At 35.4% G+C, this 15,542-nt stretch overlaps 1 protein-coding gene across 7 annotated transcripts in view; it reads left to right on the top strand.

Moving 5' to 3' along the window:
* Window positions 1-14,837, top strand: part of snx17 (sorting nexin 17) — a 75,539-nt gene extending 60,702 nt beyond the window's left edge. For 2 of the 7 annotated variants that reach the window (XM_087297710.1, XM_087297714.1), the window contains 7 exons: window positions 1,735-1,827; window positions 3,428-3,631; window positions 7,898-8,026; window positions 9,055-9,132; window positions 9,987-10,064; window positions 10,154-10,195; window positions 12,540-14,837. In XM_087297710.1, the coding sequence (XP_087153836.1) occupies window positions 1,735-1,827; window positions 3,428-3,631; window positions 7,898-8,026; window positions 9,055-9,132; window positions 9,987-10,064; window positions 10,154-10,195; window positions 12,540-12,659 (744 nt within the window). In that variant the 3' untranslated portion in view covers window positions 12,660-14,837. 7 annotated transcript variants of the gene reach the window in all.
* The last annotated feature ends 705 nt before the right edge of the window (window positions 14,838-15,542 follow it).

Here is a 15,542-nt window from a genome sequence, read left to right as displayed (position 1 = left end):
CTAATAAAGTTATTGTATAACGATGGTTTGTTCTGTAGACAAAAAAAATTAGCTTAAAGGGGCTACAAATTTGACCTTAAAAGGGTTTTTTATAAAATTATCCAAAATAAAACAAATCAGACTTTCTCCAGAAGAAAAAAATATTATCAGACATACTGTGAAAATTTCCTTGCTCTGTTAAAAATCGTTTGGAGAATATTTAGAAAATAAAAAAGTCAAAGGGGGACTAATAATTCTGACTTCAACTGTATATTATACAATTTGTTTAATAATTTTTTATCTATATAAAATGGAAATTCATCTGCTTTTAGTTATTTTGAACAAAAATACCACACTGCTCAGACTTTTCTATTAAAATGCCATCTTCTATATTTCAACCAAACATTACATATGTGTTCTATTACAGTGGTTCCAAAAGTGGGGGTCGCAGGACAATGACAGGGGGTTGCTTAGTGATTTCCAAAAGTCAAATACATTTGATTAAAGCATTAGAATTACCATATTTTATCCAAAAAACCAACAACATGCAAATGAAAAGCCATTCATCTTTTAATTTTGTTTAATAGGATTGGTGTGTTTATGTTAGATTAACAACACCGCAATGGTTAACCAGGTTAAACTTTCTGGCACCTTTATGGCAATCAAATCCATTAAAAATAAATACAGGCCACAACTAATTATTGAGAATGATCTCTGAAAATTAAACAAGAATATACTTGTGCTAAAAATACTGTGCCCAGCAGTCTCATTAGGTGAGTTTAATATTAAATGAAACAAAATAATAAATAACTATAAATTATAGCCTACGGTTGAATGTGGGGGTTGCGAGTCACTGGCATTCTTATTATAGGGGTCGTGGGCTGAAAAGTTTAGGAATCCCTGATTTGTTAGTTAACACGGGTAAAAGTACTAGTTCGCCCAAAAAATATATATATATATATAATTTATTCTCCTTCATTTGGGTTTAAACCTTTATGAGTTTTATCAGCAGATATTTTGAAGAATGCTGGTTTCTGGCACCCATTGTCTTCCGTATTAGAAAAAAATAGCTACCAGCATTTTTCAAAATATCTTCTTTTGTGTTCAACAGAAGAAACTCAAAAAGGTTTTAAACAAGTGAAGGGTGAGTTAAAGATGGCACAGTTTTAATTATTGGATGAACGGTGCCTTTAAAACATAAGGTATCTTGGAATATATTATTTTATATACACTTTTTATTAATTTTTTAGGTCATAAATGATAAATATTGCATCAAAATTGACCTTAAATAACAATAAACATTACATTTATAAATTAAAGCAGTATTTAATTTTTTTTTTTATTATTCAAAGTCATTATTTACTCACCCTTTACTTGCAACAAACCCATTTGAGTTTCTGTCTTGGCATGAGCATAGAAGAAGATATTGTGAAGAATGTTAGAAACTAGTAGTCACTGACATCCATAGTGTTTTTATTATCTATTTATAACTATCTTTATTATTTATGTGTAACTATGGAGGTCATTGGTTCACAACATTCCTTAGAATATCCTTTTGTCTTCAACAGAAGAACGTAACTCATAAAGGTTTGAAACCACATAAGAGCACATTTTCATTTTTGAGAAAAATGTCCCTTTAACACTGAACTGGCAGAAGAGTTGTTTTCTTTCATCTCAAACTCACAAATCTCCTTTAAAACACACAAGTTATTGAGAAATCAAGCTCAGAGTGAAACCCTGTCTTCTTCCTCTCAGACGGTGTCAGACATTGACCGAGGATGGATCCTGGTAAACAAAGAGCAGCACAGACAGCTGAAATCCCTGCAGGAGAAGGGCTCAAAGAAGGAGGTACGGCTGAGCTCCACCACACACGATATTTGATCTCCCTTGTGTCTATGAGAGAATGACTGCTTTTATAGAAGCTCAAATCCATTCTCAGGCCTGGATTTATCATGGAGAATGTTAACATGAATACCAATAAGCTGATAATAACTTCATCAAAAGTCAGTGTTTTGTAATTAGGGCTTGGTAACAATTGAAAATGATTGAATTATCGCAAAAGTGGATATAGCAACATACATATCGCAATGGTTTGCAATAAATTAATGATTTAATACAAAATAATCTTTGGTACCTAACATTAGCACACCCAATAATTGGATTTAACGTCTCACAGTTTTATTCATTTAGCTATCATCACTTACATAAATGAACAAAAGTGTCTAGTAAAAACCAGTGAAAAGGAAATATCAAAGATTGTGAATAATTACAGTGGTTCCTCACTATAATGCAGTTAACCTTTCGTGGCCTCGTAGTTTCACAGATTTTTTTGTGCAATTTAACATGTTTTTTTTTGTTTTTTTTTTAATATCGCATTGTGTTCTGCGTCCTGATTGGCTGTATACTACTGTCAATCAATCTCTTCCATGCCATGTCTCCTACAGAACAGAATGCATTCCGCTTGCCAAATTTACATACATTTTTCATGCCAAAAGACAGAGGAAGGTACTAACCATTTCACAAAAGGTTGGACTTCTGGACATGCTAAAGAAGGTAGAAGTTACATTGCTGTAGGGCTCCATTGTGGAATGAAAATACAGTTAATAAAATTCAGTTTTTGATCTATAATAATTGAAATAATAATTAAAAAAAATAAAGCTGACTACTTTCCGCATTTCGCCTATTGCGGGCTATATTTAAAACGTAACTCCCGTGATTAACGAGGGACCACTGTATTGGTTTGATTGCATTTTAAATTCTCAAGATGCAGAGATTTTAAATGTAGCAAAATAGTTTCTTCCTAATAAGATAAGAACACATTTTTGTAATTCCTTGGGTAAATAAAGTATTTAAGTTTGTTGTATATTTCCTCCTCCTTTAGGAAAAAGTTGGGATGTGCTTATATTCGCAGTAGCACACATACACACTTTAAACTGACTGAAAGCAGATTAATGTGTTAACATATTTGGTGAAATCTGTGCACTGGACATAAAATGTCACTAGGTCCGCCAAGAAAAACACACTTACGCTCTATTTTATAAATAGTGTAAGTAGTGCATTCACACTGAAAACTCTAAAAAGAGTCCTCAGTGACAAGAAGGCTTTGTGCCGAAACGTCTGTGTCTTTCAATCACCCGTAAAATGTAAGAAAATAAAAACAGTATGAAGCAATTGAGTGCGAATCATTACCTTTTTTTGAATAATACCATTTTTCACACCGATGATTTTTGAGTTGATGACGGGTCCAGATATTTAGCAAGCCAAATATTTCACTGGCTTTAGTCGCACAGGTTTGTCTCCGATTTGTCAGCGATTTTACAAACCCTGTAGACAAGTGAAAATAGATTCTAAAATCCCTAAAAATGTTCTTGTTACCACACTCAGGGTGAAGAATTGATTATGCAGTCATTTGTGTCTGTTTGACAAACATCTGTGTTTTGTTTTACAGTTCATCAGATTGGCTCAGACACTGAAGTACTACGGCTATATCAAGTTTGATCCCTGCATCACAGATTTTCCAGAGAAGGGCTGTCATGTTATAGTCGGAGCTGGAAACAATGAGCTCAACTTCCACGTCAAGCTGCCCAACGAGCAGATGAAAGAGGGCAGCTTCAAAGTCACGCGCATGAGATGCTGGCGGGTCACGTCATCTGTAAGTTCAGTCTTTGACAATATAGAGTGTTTGGTTTGTTCAACTCAGAATGAAAATACTGTCATCATTTGCTCACTCTCATGTTGTTCCATAAACAACAAGGAATTAGCCAGTCTTAAGATACAAATTAAGATACATTTAATCAAATCAGAGAGATTCTGTTCACTTAGAGTGTACTCGCATCAGGCTGAGCACGCTTACGTCATCGATGACGTGACTGTTCAGTTTAACAGAAGAGAAGCACTCTCGCTCCATACAATAGAGATTGCTTTAGTTCTATTGTTTTGTATTATTTTAAGTCGTTTGATATGCAGTGACAGTGAAATCTTTTGCTGAACAGATCCACCACTTTTGACACACAAATGTTCAAGAAAGTCTTTATGCTGCATGTATTGGGAGGTTTGCATTTTTAGTAGACTAAGATAGATCGCGTTCATTGAAAAGTAAGGATAATTATTAAATCCATATGAAACAGTCCCTTAAAAGTGAAATCGGGTCATCAGTTTCACACTCAGGCACACTTTGCACTCACACTACAAGCGTACCATGCCAAAGCCTGGCCCAGTTCACCAGGCCACAGCTTTTCTTCCTGAATGAATGCATAATAATCGTGATAACCGTGAAACCGTGATTATTTCTCAGACTATAATTGTACAACCGAAATCTATAATCGTTGCATCCCTACCTCAGACCCCCTGGAGACTGCAGTGATGGAGATGAAAGTTGTAGCGGCTCTGCATGTTCACTGTCTTTCGTTTTCTGATAATAGGAAAGTTTATAAACCACATATTTTAGAACGCTCATGGTATAATCTTTGATTAGGGCGGGTGTCCACCAAATGTGTATTTGTGCATCTGACAATCACAGCATTCTGCAAAAAATAAAAACTCATCTGTGAGCACTTCACCGACTGTCAAAGCATTTATAAAATGGTGAGCCTGTAATGTTTCACATGAAGCAGATACTTTAGATACTAGTTTAGTGCTTTGTCTTGCTACTGGCGTTCTAAAAAAACACTGCGCTCTCAATGTAAACAACTGAAAAATTAGTATCAGGAAAAAAACAGTTCCATAGACTGCACTTAGTGCTAGACCGGAAATGCAAGCTTGAATGACAAGTTTGAATGACTAGTCGCAGCATTCCAAAGTCTCGGGAAATCATAGCGGTGAATTTGCATCATGTGATTGGATGAGACAAATAGATCAAAATGTGACCTCTCTGTAAAGAAATGTCAAATGTGCAGCAATCCCTTATTTTATCTTTGTTGCATCATTCTGTTTTATTTCATCCATTTTCGCAGCACCATACGTCAGAATCCCAAATGCTCCACTTTGTGCGCTAGAGTCAGTTTTATACAATTTAAAACCATTCACAGAGCTCATCTCTCAAAGGCCAAACTTTCTAAAATATACCCCAATGTTTCAGATCTGTGTGATAAATGTAAACGTGTTTGTATTTTGTTCCAAGTTGCAAAACTTTTGGATTCATTTCTTTAAAAATGTTTCTGATATTCTGGGGCTCAAGTTAGCTGTTTGCCCTTTATCGCTATCTTTGGTGTTTTCTCTCGGTGTCAACCTTTAAACCGGAGACAGGCTGACATTGTGGCTTTTCTTAGGCACAGAATACTGTTGTCTTGGACCTCCCTACAACCCCCCTCTGTTTCATTGTGGCTCAAAGATTTGGTCTTCTTTTTAAAAATTGAGAAAATTAAAAACAAAATCAGAGGTAGGGGACAGTTTTTTTCAACAATTTTTTGCATTCTTTAATCCCTTAAATACCTTAGATGTGGATTGAGTGAAGGTGCAGGTGTATGGTTTTTTTTATGTTTATGATATTATTTTATTTACTTTTTATTTTTTCAGATGTTAATTGTTTTATTTGGGGATTGTTTTGTGGGTTGTTGTAAAATGCTATTTGCAAGAATTAAAATTCCATGACAAAAAAAACGAACTTTGCATGCTCAAATGGCGGCTTTAGACCAGCAAGATAGCTTATTTTGTAGTTGCCTATGAATATTCACAGTTACTATATAAACTACAACAGCCATTAGCTTGTATAGGTTTAATTTTTTTATTTCTTTGTAAACATTTTAGATCAGGTTTTGGCTGAATAGACTTATAAGACGTGGGGGCAAGAAATCTGCATGTAGAGCATGGTTCACTTGGATTCCTATCAAAATGGCTTGATTTTGCTGAGCAACGGTAAATGCGCCTGAACATCTCGGGCTAGATTTATTAAACAGGACAAATTAGCATGAGATCACAAACCCATAAAATGCAGATGCAGTGTAAAGTACTGTAAGTGATCTAATCACAGTGTGTGAATTTAAAAATGCAGCCACAGCAGCTCGGTTTATTTAGGTCCAATGCAGTCTTTATTGTTCTGTTCAACAATAGCATTCTGATTAAAATAGCACTGTTTCCTCAAAAGAAAAATGTACAGCAAAACATTTTCAACATTGATTATCATAAGAAACATTTTTAATAATCAACACCAGTAACAACAGCGCATTGAATTATCATATTGGAATGGTTTCCAAAGGATCACGTGACCATGAAGACTGAAGGGATGATGCTAAAAATGTATCTTTATTTCAACTATTAAATATATATATTTCAACATCTTTTAATTTTTAAATTTAAGTTGTAAAATGTATTTAAAACAACAAAACATTTCTTTTAAACTTTACAAATATTTTAAAAATGCAGTTTGATGCATTTTTTTTTTTTTTTGATGAGTGAGCATTATAAACTTGTTTCATACACAAAGTCATGAAGTTCTAACAGCAAGGATATAGGAAAACTTCCAGACGGCTCTCTGAATTCTTTCTATGACTGTCCCCTCAGGCATGTCTGCTTGCTCTATTTTTGAAAATGGGAAGTCAAAAAGAGGATGACCAAAACGCCACTTACAACAAGAAATAAAAAAATAAGACTGTGTTCTTTGTTTCTTTGCTTTACATCAATTTCTCCATTCATATTTTCTACTTGGCAGTCCAGTCCTGCATTTCCACCAAATTCATTTGTTTATGTCAGTTCACAGCCACATTATTATACAAAAATTATCCCATAAGTTTTGAGAAAAAAATCCCTTACAAAATCAGTCATTTTAGGCTATCCATATAATAAACATCCCCTTGCAAAATCCTGGAAGGACCTATGGAAAAATGGTTTCATTTAAATCATTTGCTTAATTTTGGGGGTGTTCAAAGTCTGTCCTGGAAGGCCGGTGTCCCGCAAATTTTAGCTCCAACTTGCCTCAACACACCTGCAAGGATGTTTCTAGAAAGCCTAGTAAGAGCTTGATTAGTTCAAACCCCAATCAGACACATGTGGGCTAGCTAAACTGTGCAGGACAACGGCCCTCCAGGACCCAGTTTGTACATGCCTGGCTTAATTTAACTGTATTAAGAAAACCTAGAAGCACTATTCCTCCATCATTCGTAGTTTTTATAAACCAAAAGCATCCAGATTTCTTTTTTTGATACCTCTTCACATATCGGTTTCCAGTTGAATCCAATGCAAGTTATGTTGATATATTAACACCAGTTTTGTATAATATATTAAGACACTTTTACACCTATCGATAAACCATAATAATATGACATTTTATCTTTTTTCTTCACATAAAAGTGAAAGTTTAAGCAAATAAAATGTATGTACATCATTTAAAACCTTTTTCACAGTGATATTATGTTGTTTCAAACTGAATTTGTTAAAAAAATGGATGTAGGTTTGAAAATGACTCAATTTAACTGTGATGAAACACTCTAGAAGCATATTTCCTCCATTATCCCGTCTTTTTTCACAGCGGATATAAAAACCAACAATGTCCAAGCAACATTTTCTGATAACGTTCTCCAGTTGGGTCTAATGTAAACAGATACATTTGCATTCCGGTTTCACTGGCGAGAGGAAGTTATCTCTGCTCGGCTCGGTCTTTGGCCTAGAATAGCTGAGTTGTGTTACTAATGAGCTTCGAATGACCGTCCTCTGAGACCAGGATCTGACGCTGAGCATTCTGGGATTGACAGAGTTTCCAGTGTGCGTCGTAAAGAACAAGATGCTTCTGTGTGTTGTTTTTTTGCGCGATGCTGTGTAATTACGAGGACGATGACATTTAGAGCAGAGCTAATGATGACTAATTGAGCTTTAAAGATAATTGGCGTGTCGAGGAGTTTAGAAATGGCCTCTGTAATTGCCTCGGCACAAATAACAGTGATTATGATGATGGTATTTGTGATGGCCGTGCTCTGACTCTCTACAGCAGGTGCCGGTGGCCAACGGTACCGCAAACCCCAGCAGCTCCAGTAAATGTGATGTGAAGCTTGAGCTGGCCTTCGAGTACTTGATGAGCAAAGACCGTCTGCAGTGGGTCACCATCACCAGTCAACAGGTCAGGGCATGACTTATGGGTCTTATTCATATTCGCCATTATTTTGTTGGATCCGGGTCCATTTCAACTTAGATGACATACTTTTTTTTTTAATGTAGGCTGAAGGGTATGAAAATTACCCATCGTTTAAATAAAAATATGTATATTTTGCCAAGTTTTTTTTTAAGATAGGGAAACTAAACAAGATAAAATAATCATGCTATTCATCTTTTGGGGATTTTGGAATCAGGTACACATTGGACTAAACTCACCGGCCTCTTTATTAGGTACACCTGTCCAGCTGCTTGTTAGCGCAAATTTGTAATCAGCCAATCACATGGCAGCAACTTAATGCATTTAGGCATGTAGATATGGTCAAGACGAACTGCTGCAGTTCAAACTGAGCATCAGAATGGGATTTAAGTGACTTTGAATGTGGCATGGTTGTTGGTGCCAGACAGGCTAATCTGAGTATTTCAGAAACTGCTGATCTACTGGGATTTTCACGCACAACCATCTATAGGGGTTTGCTAAGAATGGTGATGATGCCAGAGGGGAATGGTCAGACTTTTTCCAGCTAATAAAAAGGCAACAGTAACTCAAATAACCACTCGTTACAACTGAGGAATGCAGAAGAGCATCTCTGAATGCACAACACGTCCAACCTTGAGGCAGATGGGCTACAGCAGCAGAAGACCACACTGGGTGCCACTCCCTGCCAGCTAAGAACAATAAACTGAGGCTACAATTCACACAGGCTCACCAAAACTGGACAGTAGAAGATTGGAAAAACGTTGCCTGGTCTGATGAGTCTCGATTTCTGCTGTGACATTCAGATGGTAGGGTCAGAATTTGGCGTCCACAACATGAAAACATGGATACCTTCAGCACAAAATTAAGAACTTTCAAACAGAATAATGGGACATTTTATATTATCAGTGGTTTAAAAATTAGAAAAAAAGTTAGATGGACATTTGAATATCCAGCATGGACTGATTTAAAGCACTTCAAATTAGATTTAAGTTTGTCTTTTTTTTTCCCCCTCTCAGGCTATCATGATGAGCATCTGTCTGCAGTCTATGGTAGATGAGCTGATGGTGAAAAAATCTGGCGGAAGCATTAAAAAGGTCAGTTGGTCTGTGTTTGTGTTCTCGTAAAGACCTGCCAAATATCTGAGGAGTCTCTCAAATATCTTTCAGTTCCTTGTATCATACTGTATCTGTTTTATGTCATGTAGGAAATTAGTATTTGCAACGTGGGACTGGTTTGATCAACCCTTTCAGGATTAAAAGCTTAATTGGCCTTGAAATCTTCTTTGTCTTCTTTTGTCTTCTAGATTTGAGAAAATGTAGTTGCAAAACTTCCTTCGCTTTTTTAAAAACGTTAACACAAACCTGTTGTGAAGGAAGAGCAGATCACTTTTTTTCCTGTATTGTAACAAACACTAATGAAATTGAAAATACAATGTACTTTGTAGGCAGAGGCAGTTCTGAATGTGAGCTTCTCTGGGTGATTATTAATGGAAGCAACTCACTTTAAGTAGATCAAATTATTGGAGAAGTGTTTTAAACATTATCTGGGAGAAAAAAAGTTATGACGTTTATATGAAAAATGTAAGGGCTAATGAGAAAAGGGGTGATTCATTCACAAATAAATCTAGAAATTTCATTGACAAAAAGAAAAGCATTCATGGATAAATTATTTTAAATAAAATCAATACATTTTTAGAAATGCAATTACCAAGATCATCAACAAAAACTATATAGCTACAAAAACATGGAGTTCCAGAATTGAGTCATGAAAAAATGAGAGGACTTGAATAGAAAGTTGTTTTAATAAAAACAAAAAATAAAAAAAAAATCTGAAGTAATATACACTGATAAATCATGCACAGTCAGATGAGGAATGTGTTACATGTCAAGAAATCGGGTCAGATTGATGTTCAGTTGTTTGTCTTTTAATGTGATTTTGGTGTTTCCAGCAGATGCAGAAGAAGCGACTGAATGGCTCGTTACAGCGCTCTGACAGTCAGCAAGCTGTGAAGTCTCCTCCAATACTGGTGCGCACAATAATGGTCCTACTAATGCAGCTTTACTTTTGATTTGGATGATGTACCATTAATAATATGTGATTTCCATTGTTATTCAGGATTCTCCCGATCCCAACCGTGAACAAGTAGTCAAACTTTCGGTGAGTTTTTAATGTGTATTTATCCTATGTTAGTGCTCTTAACAGTTTCTATTGCATTTATTAGTGTTTCTAATGGGTTTCTAATTTCGTTAATTTTATATTATGGTTGTTTGTGTTCATTTGTTTTTGGGTTAGTGATAAAAGGGTGTTTTGAAACATTAAAACAATAAAAGACATAACATTTTAAACAGACGTTGGAATGTGTACTGTTCATTGTTTTGTTTTAATTGATGAATGAAAATTCTGTTATTAATTACTCACCCTTGTGTCGTTCCAATCCCCTGAGACTTTCATTTATTTTCTGAACACAAGTTAAAATATTCTACATGAAATCTGAGAGCTCTTGATCCTCTATAGGCAACAATAGACCTGTGACATTCAAAGTCCAGAAAAGGAACCGAAAACTTTGTCAAATATTCCATGTGACTTCAGTGGTTCAGCTGTAACCATATGAAGCTCCAGAATTTTGTAAATATGTAAATGACTCTGTTCGCCCGAATCTTCTTATCAGACTGTCAAGGTGCACATTTACTACAGGCAATACCAGTGGAGTTAGCAACACAGCACGCATGGATCATATTGCCCATATTAAACATACCCTGATCTGATACGCAAGACATTGGAGAACAAAGATGTTTTTACAGTTGGAGCCTAGTTAGATTACGTTTTTCCCCCCAAATATGTTTATTGATTTTTTTCCACATGACCTAAACTAAAAAACTATAATACTATAATTAAACAAAAAATAAAGAAATAAATAAAATAAGTAAATAAAAATAAAAAATAATGAATTGAAACATAGATAATATATATATATATATATATATATATATATATATATATATATATATATATATATATATATATATATATATATATATATATATATATATATATAATAGATAAAAAGAAAAATAGACAATGACAAAATAACAAAAACAATAATACAATAAAAATACATGTTTACGAACACACAAATTACATGATATTCATATGGTTCTCAAAGATGTTCAAAGTTCTTCTGCTTGCCTTTGATGGTTTAACTTCTTCAGTCTATAATTCGTCCATACTTTTTTCATAATTCTATGGATGGAGCATGTATATGTTTCCAGCGTAATGCAATAGCTTTTTCTGACTTGAACAAAACCAAAATTTTTGTATTTTCAATTGTAAGTTCCATAGGATTAGTATGATTACAGTTGAACCACTGAAGTCAGGTGGAAACTTTTGACTTTCTGGACTTTGAACGTCTCATGACCATTGTTGTCTATAGAGGACGAGAGAGCTCCTGGATTTCATCTAAATTCTTAATCTTAATCTGTGTGCTGGAGAGAAACAAAGTCTTAGAGCTGAGAACAAAGACTGAGTTTTCATTTTTTTGATGATCTAATCCTTTCATGACTATGATTTACGGATAACATCCACTAAAATGACATTCGTTCATTATTACAATAGCGTATATACCCTAATCTTGTCAGGCAAATTCACAACTAGAATTACTTAACATATTAAACGATTCTTTTAAAGGATCACAGTTGAATCACTATCAGCAAAAAGCATAGAATCACCAAGAGGCAACGCTCTAGTGCAATTTAGGGAAACAGCCACTAGATGGCGCGGCAGCCATTTTGGAATGATAAAACTTCAATTGGACAATAGCATATTATAAGTCTGTTAAATAAACTATTAAAAGTGCAGATGATTGTGATAGTAAGTGTTCTATTGCCGTCTTTCAGGTTGTATCTCAGCTTTAATGCGCTTTTAAAAAAAAAAAAAAAGACAAAGCAGCTGCATGCCATCGCAACAGCAATAAGATCCAATGGACAGCCGATGGCTTTCACTCAAAAATGGCGGAATCCGGGGCTGTTGCTGGGCGCTGCTGTTGCAATGGAACGTTCTATAGAGTGTCACCTCTTGGTTATTCTTAGCTCTTTGGTATCAGTTCGAGTTTTTTTTTTTTCTTAATGTAAATACTTTGCTAGCATCATTCAAAATACTAGATTTGTCAGCAAGAAATTGTCACATTCTTTAATACGTGTTAGTACGTAATTTATTTCATATTTTGTCATTTTATTGTCATATTACACACAATAACTTTCATTTAGTAGGCTGTGTATTATATAAAATCACTTTTGTACTCCAAATTAAAAGTCTGGTATTTTGATTCATGTTTGTCCCAATTTTTTAGATGATTTAGATTAACTAAGTTTGCATTACATTCTGTTAACTGCCAAGCAACATTTACAATCGAATGTTCCTATTTTATTTTGGATTGTATTTAATTTAAGGAAAATATTTGTAATAAATGTTTGATTTAGCATTTTCTATATTTTTATTTCCACAGACCAAGCTGTCTTCTGTCTCCCTGAGAGGACTTAGTTCTTCCAACTCAGCGGGGGACATCAGTGGCAATGACTTTCATGGAAACTACGCCTTTGAAGGAATAGGGGACGATGACCTGTGATGCAGCCGTCCTTAAAGACCGGAATGAAGGAGGCAGATTCATTTAGCGCTTTCGCTGAGCTGAGTTTCTCTGAGCGTAGTTCAAAAGATGCCCAGTTCTGCAATATCGTAAACCCTTCCAGAAAAAAAATTTAATCGCATCAACAGCTCGAAATATTGCTGACAAAGTACAACAGTTTGACTCGAGTCTCTAATTCGTGAGTGAATGAGATCCAGCTCACGTTCAATTAGTCACAGCAATTAGATATAAACCTTGGAGACTATGAAATGAATCCAGGGCTACATATTCACCTCAGGGCGAGTTACTGCATTCATTTAGACTGTGATGAAAGTTTAATCTTCAGACGGGCTTCAGTGAATCAAACTTCCTTACTAGAGACACAAAACTGTGCTTTTTTCTCTCATTTTGTCAACATCAAGTTTTGCTCTTGCCTACTAGACTAAGATCCATACCAGCAAACTGTGTTGATATGCTTCTATTTAAATCCTTTATTTCACAGAGAAAAGGATCTGCTTCATTTCGTGACTTCTGGCGTGATAAATCAGCTTCCTGTTTTCTTCAGGAGAGGTAATATTGTGGCTTATTCAACTTCATTCATTGCACATCCTAGAAAAATACACAAGTTCAGAATGAAAGCCACCCTCTTTATTGTGGCCTACTTTCTGCTGATTCAACAGTTCAGCTTCTCTAAATGAAAATATATGTAGCGCCAGACACAAGTTGGCTAAAAAGCTTCTCTCATTCAAGCCTTGGCTGTGTCTTGAATCTTGTTTTGGTGTGTTCGGCAGGCCCGCTTGCACTAGCTCAGCTCTTTTTTATTTTATTTTTGAAGCACAGTATTAAGAAAAGAGGGGGATAGGGTGTGCGTTGAGGTGGGCAAACATCCTGGAACATTGGCAAGAGGTTTGCAGATCTGCCATTTATGTGTGCATTTGATGTTTGTTCTGTTATTCATACCAATATATTAAAAAAGTTTCTCATAAATGCCAAATTATAGTTCACTAAAGCATTTTGCACAAAGTAAAATCATGGTAATGTCACTTTTCTTGTTTTTGTTTTTATAAATGTTCATGCAATTTAAAAAAGTATTCTGAATATGAACTAATATCTGTATTATCTTTAGTATATTACAACCAATTACCGCTGATCAAATATATTTCAGGCTGTATATATATAAATATATATTAAAAAAAGACTAGAAACTAACATTTATCAGTGTTTACAGAATTGTAGAGAATTGAAAGTGTTTACAAATTTCACATCTAAATTTGAATGATTGTGTAGTACACTTTATATATTTTATTTTGAAGAATTATCATTCCTGTCCGTCTTTTTTTTTCTATAATCCATTTTGTATTTTACTAAATACATTGTGGCAATCATCTCAGAGGACTGTGATCACATGGTGCTTGGGAAATGGCTGTATTTTACATTTATGCTGGGGTTTTGACTGCATTGATAGTCAGTGAATGAAAGGCATACCCTTCGTAATAAATCCACAGCTATGGAAAAACCAATTGAGACCACTTGAAAATGATCTGGATTTATGATTTATATTTACTATATAAACTTCTCATGACCTTTATTCCAATTAAATGCATTCATTTAGAGAATTTTGTATGCAACAAAAGTGTGCCATGTTTCTTGACGTTTTTATTTATGATTAGAAATCAATACCAACCTCGAAGGAATTAAGAAGTCATTATTTGGTGAGATAACTCCTGAATTCCATTAAAACATTAACATCATAACTGTCATTATCTGATGAAAAACAAAATGCTTCAAGTGACAATATTTCAGAAATACATTTGGAAGTTTTATCAGACGTTTATAGACTTAAACAAATGTTTACTCAAACCCATACCTATTAAATCCAGTAAATCCACTGAATAATCTCAGGTGGTCTCTGAACTTTTTCCGTAGCCGTTCGGTTCCTCCCATGTGCAGAATGTTTAATGGTTGAATGATTGTTTTTCAACTGACGACTATAATTTGTGATCGCCATGTTCATTATTTTGACCAGCATCATCATTTAGGATGAAAAGGGCAAACTGTCTTCACTCCTAAAGCTTGTACGTCTGTCATAATGCTTATCAATATGATTTATTTTTGAAATCATCTCTTCAAATGGAAGATAGAGCCTTCTGGGTTTCAATAAATTTAGGTGCCAAACAACGATTCTCTTCGTATTCGACTTGTTTTCTTCTCCTTGGTGTTATAAAACAAACATGATGGGTATTTCAGAATGTTTGATTATCATATAATGTGGCTCGTCTGTTGACTCCTATGAATCATGCTCTGCAAGTGGACACGCTATGGGACCTCCGAGTCGTGTATGGCAAGGGGCCCGCTTAAATGTGATCCCATTCTAGGTGTGCAGGGTTTATGTTAAATCCCATCTCTGATTAGGACTAGTATAATTCCAACATTCCACCAGAAGTTACTGTGCCTATGTAACCCCGCCGGTCCTACACCACCCAACCCGCTCTGAGCTGGGATTGAACCGGCAGTTCTCTGCATGGGAGTCAGTTACTCTATTAAGGAGCGTAAAGACCATGGCCTCTATCGTCTGTCGCTAGAGCAACTTTAGAAGTCAGACTGAGGTTTATCTGCACAGCACTTCACTAGCTGGCTTCCGCTACATTTACCCTCCTAAACTTTACTTCCATCCGGGTCACGGCACCAATATAACCCGGCTGGAATCGAACCGGCAATTCTTCGCATGAGAGTCGGTTGCAAGGAGTCTAAAGACCATGGCCTCTGTCGCTAGAGCAACTTTAGAGGTCAGAGGAATGTGGTTTATCAGCACAGCACTGCACTAGCTGGCCTCCGCTACACCTATGCAACTCACTAACCAACTCAAAATACAAATAATCCTGGCTA

Source organism: Danio rerio, chromosome 20 (assembly GCF_052040795.2).
Source record: "Danio rerio strain M-AB ecotype USA chromosome 20, GRCz13ab, whole genome shotgun sequence".
NCBI classification, from domain to species: Eukaryota; Metazoa; Chordata; class Actinopteri; order Cypriniformes; family Danionidae; genus Danio; species Danio rerio.
The sequence above is the reverse complement of the archived record's forward strand: the minus strand, read 5'-3'. Positions and strand labels throughout refer to the sequence as shown.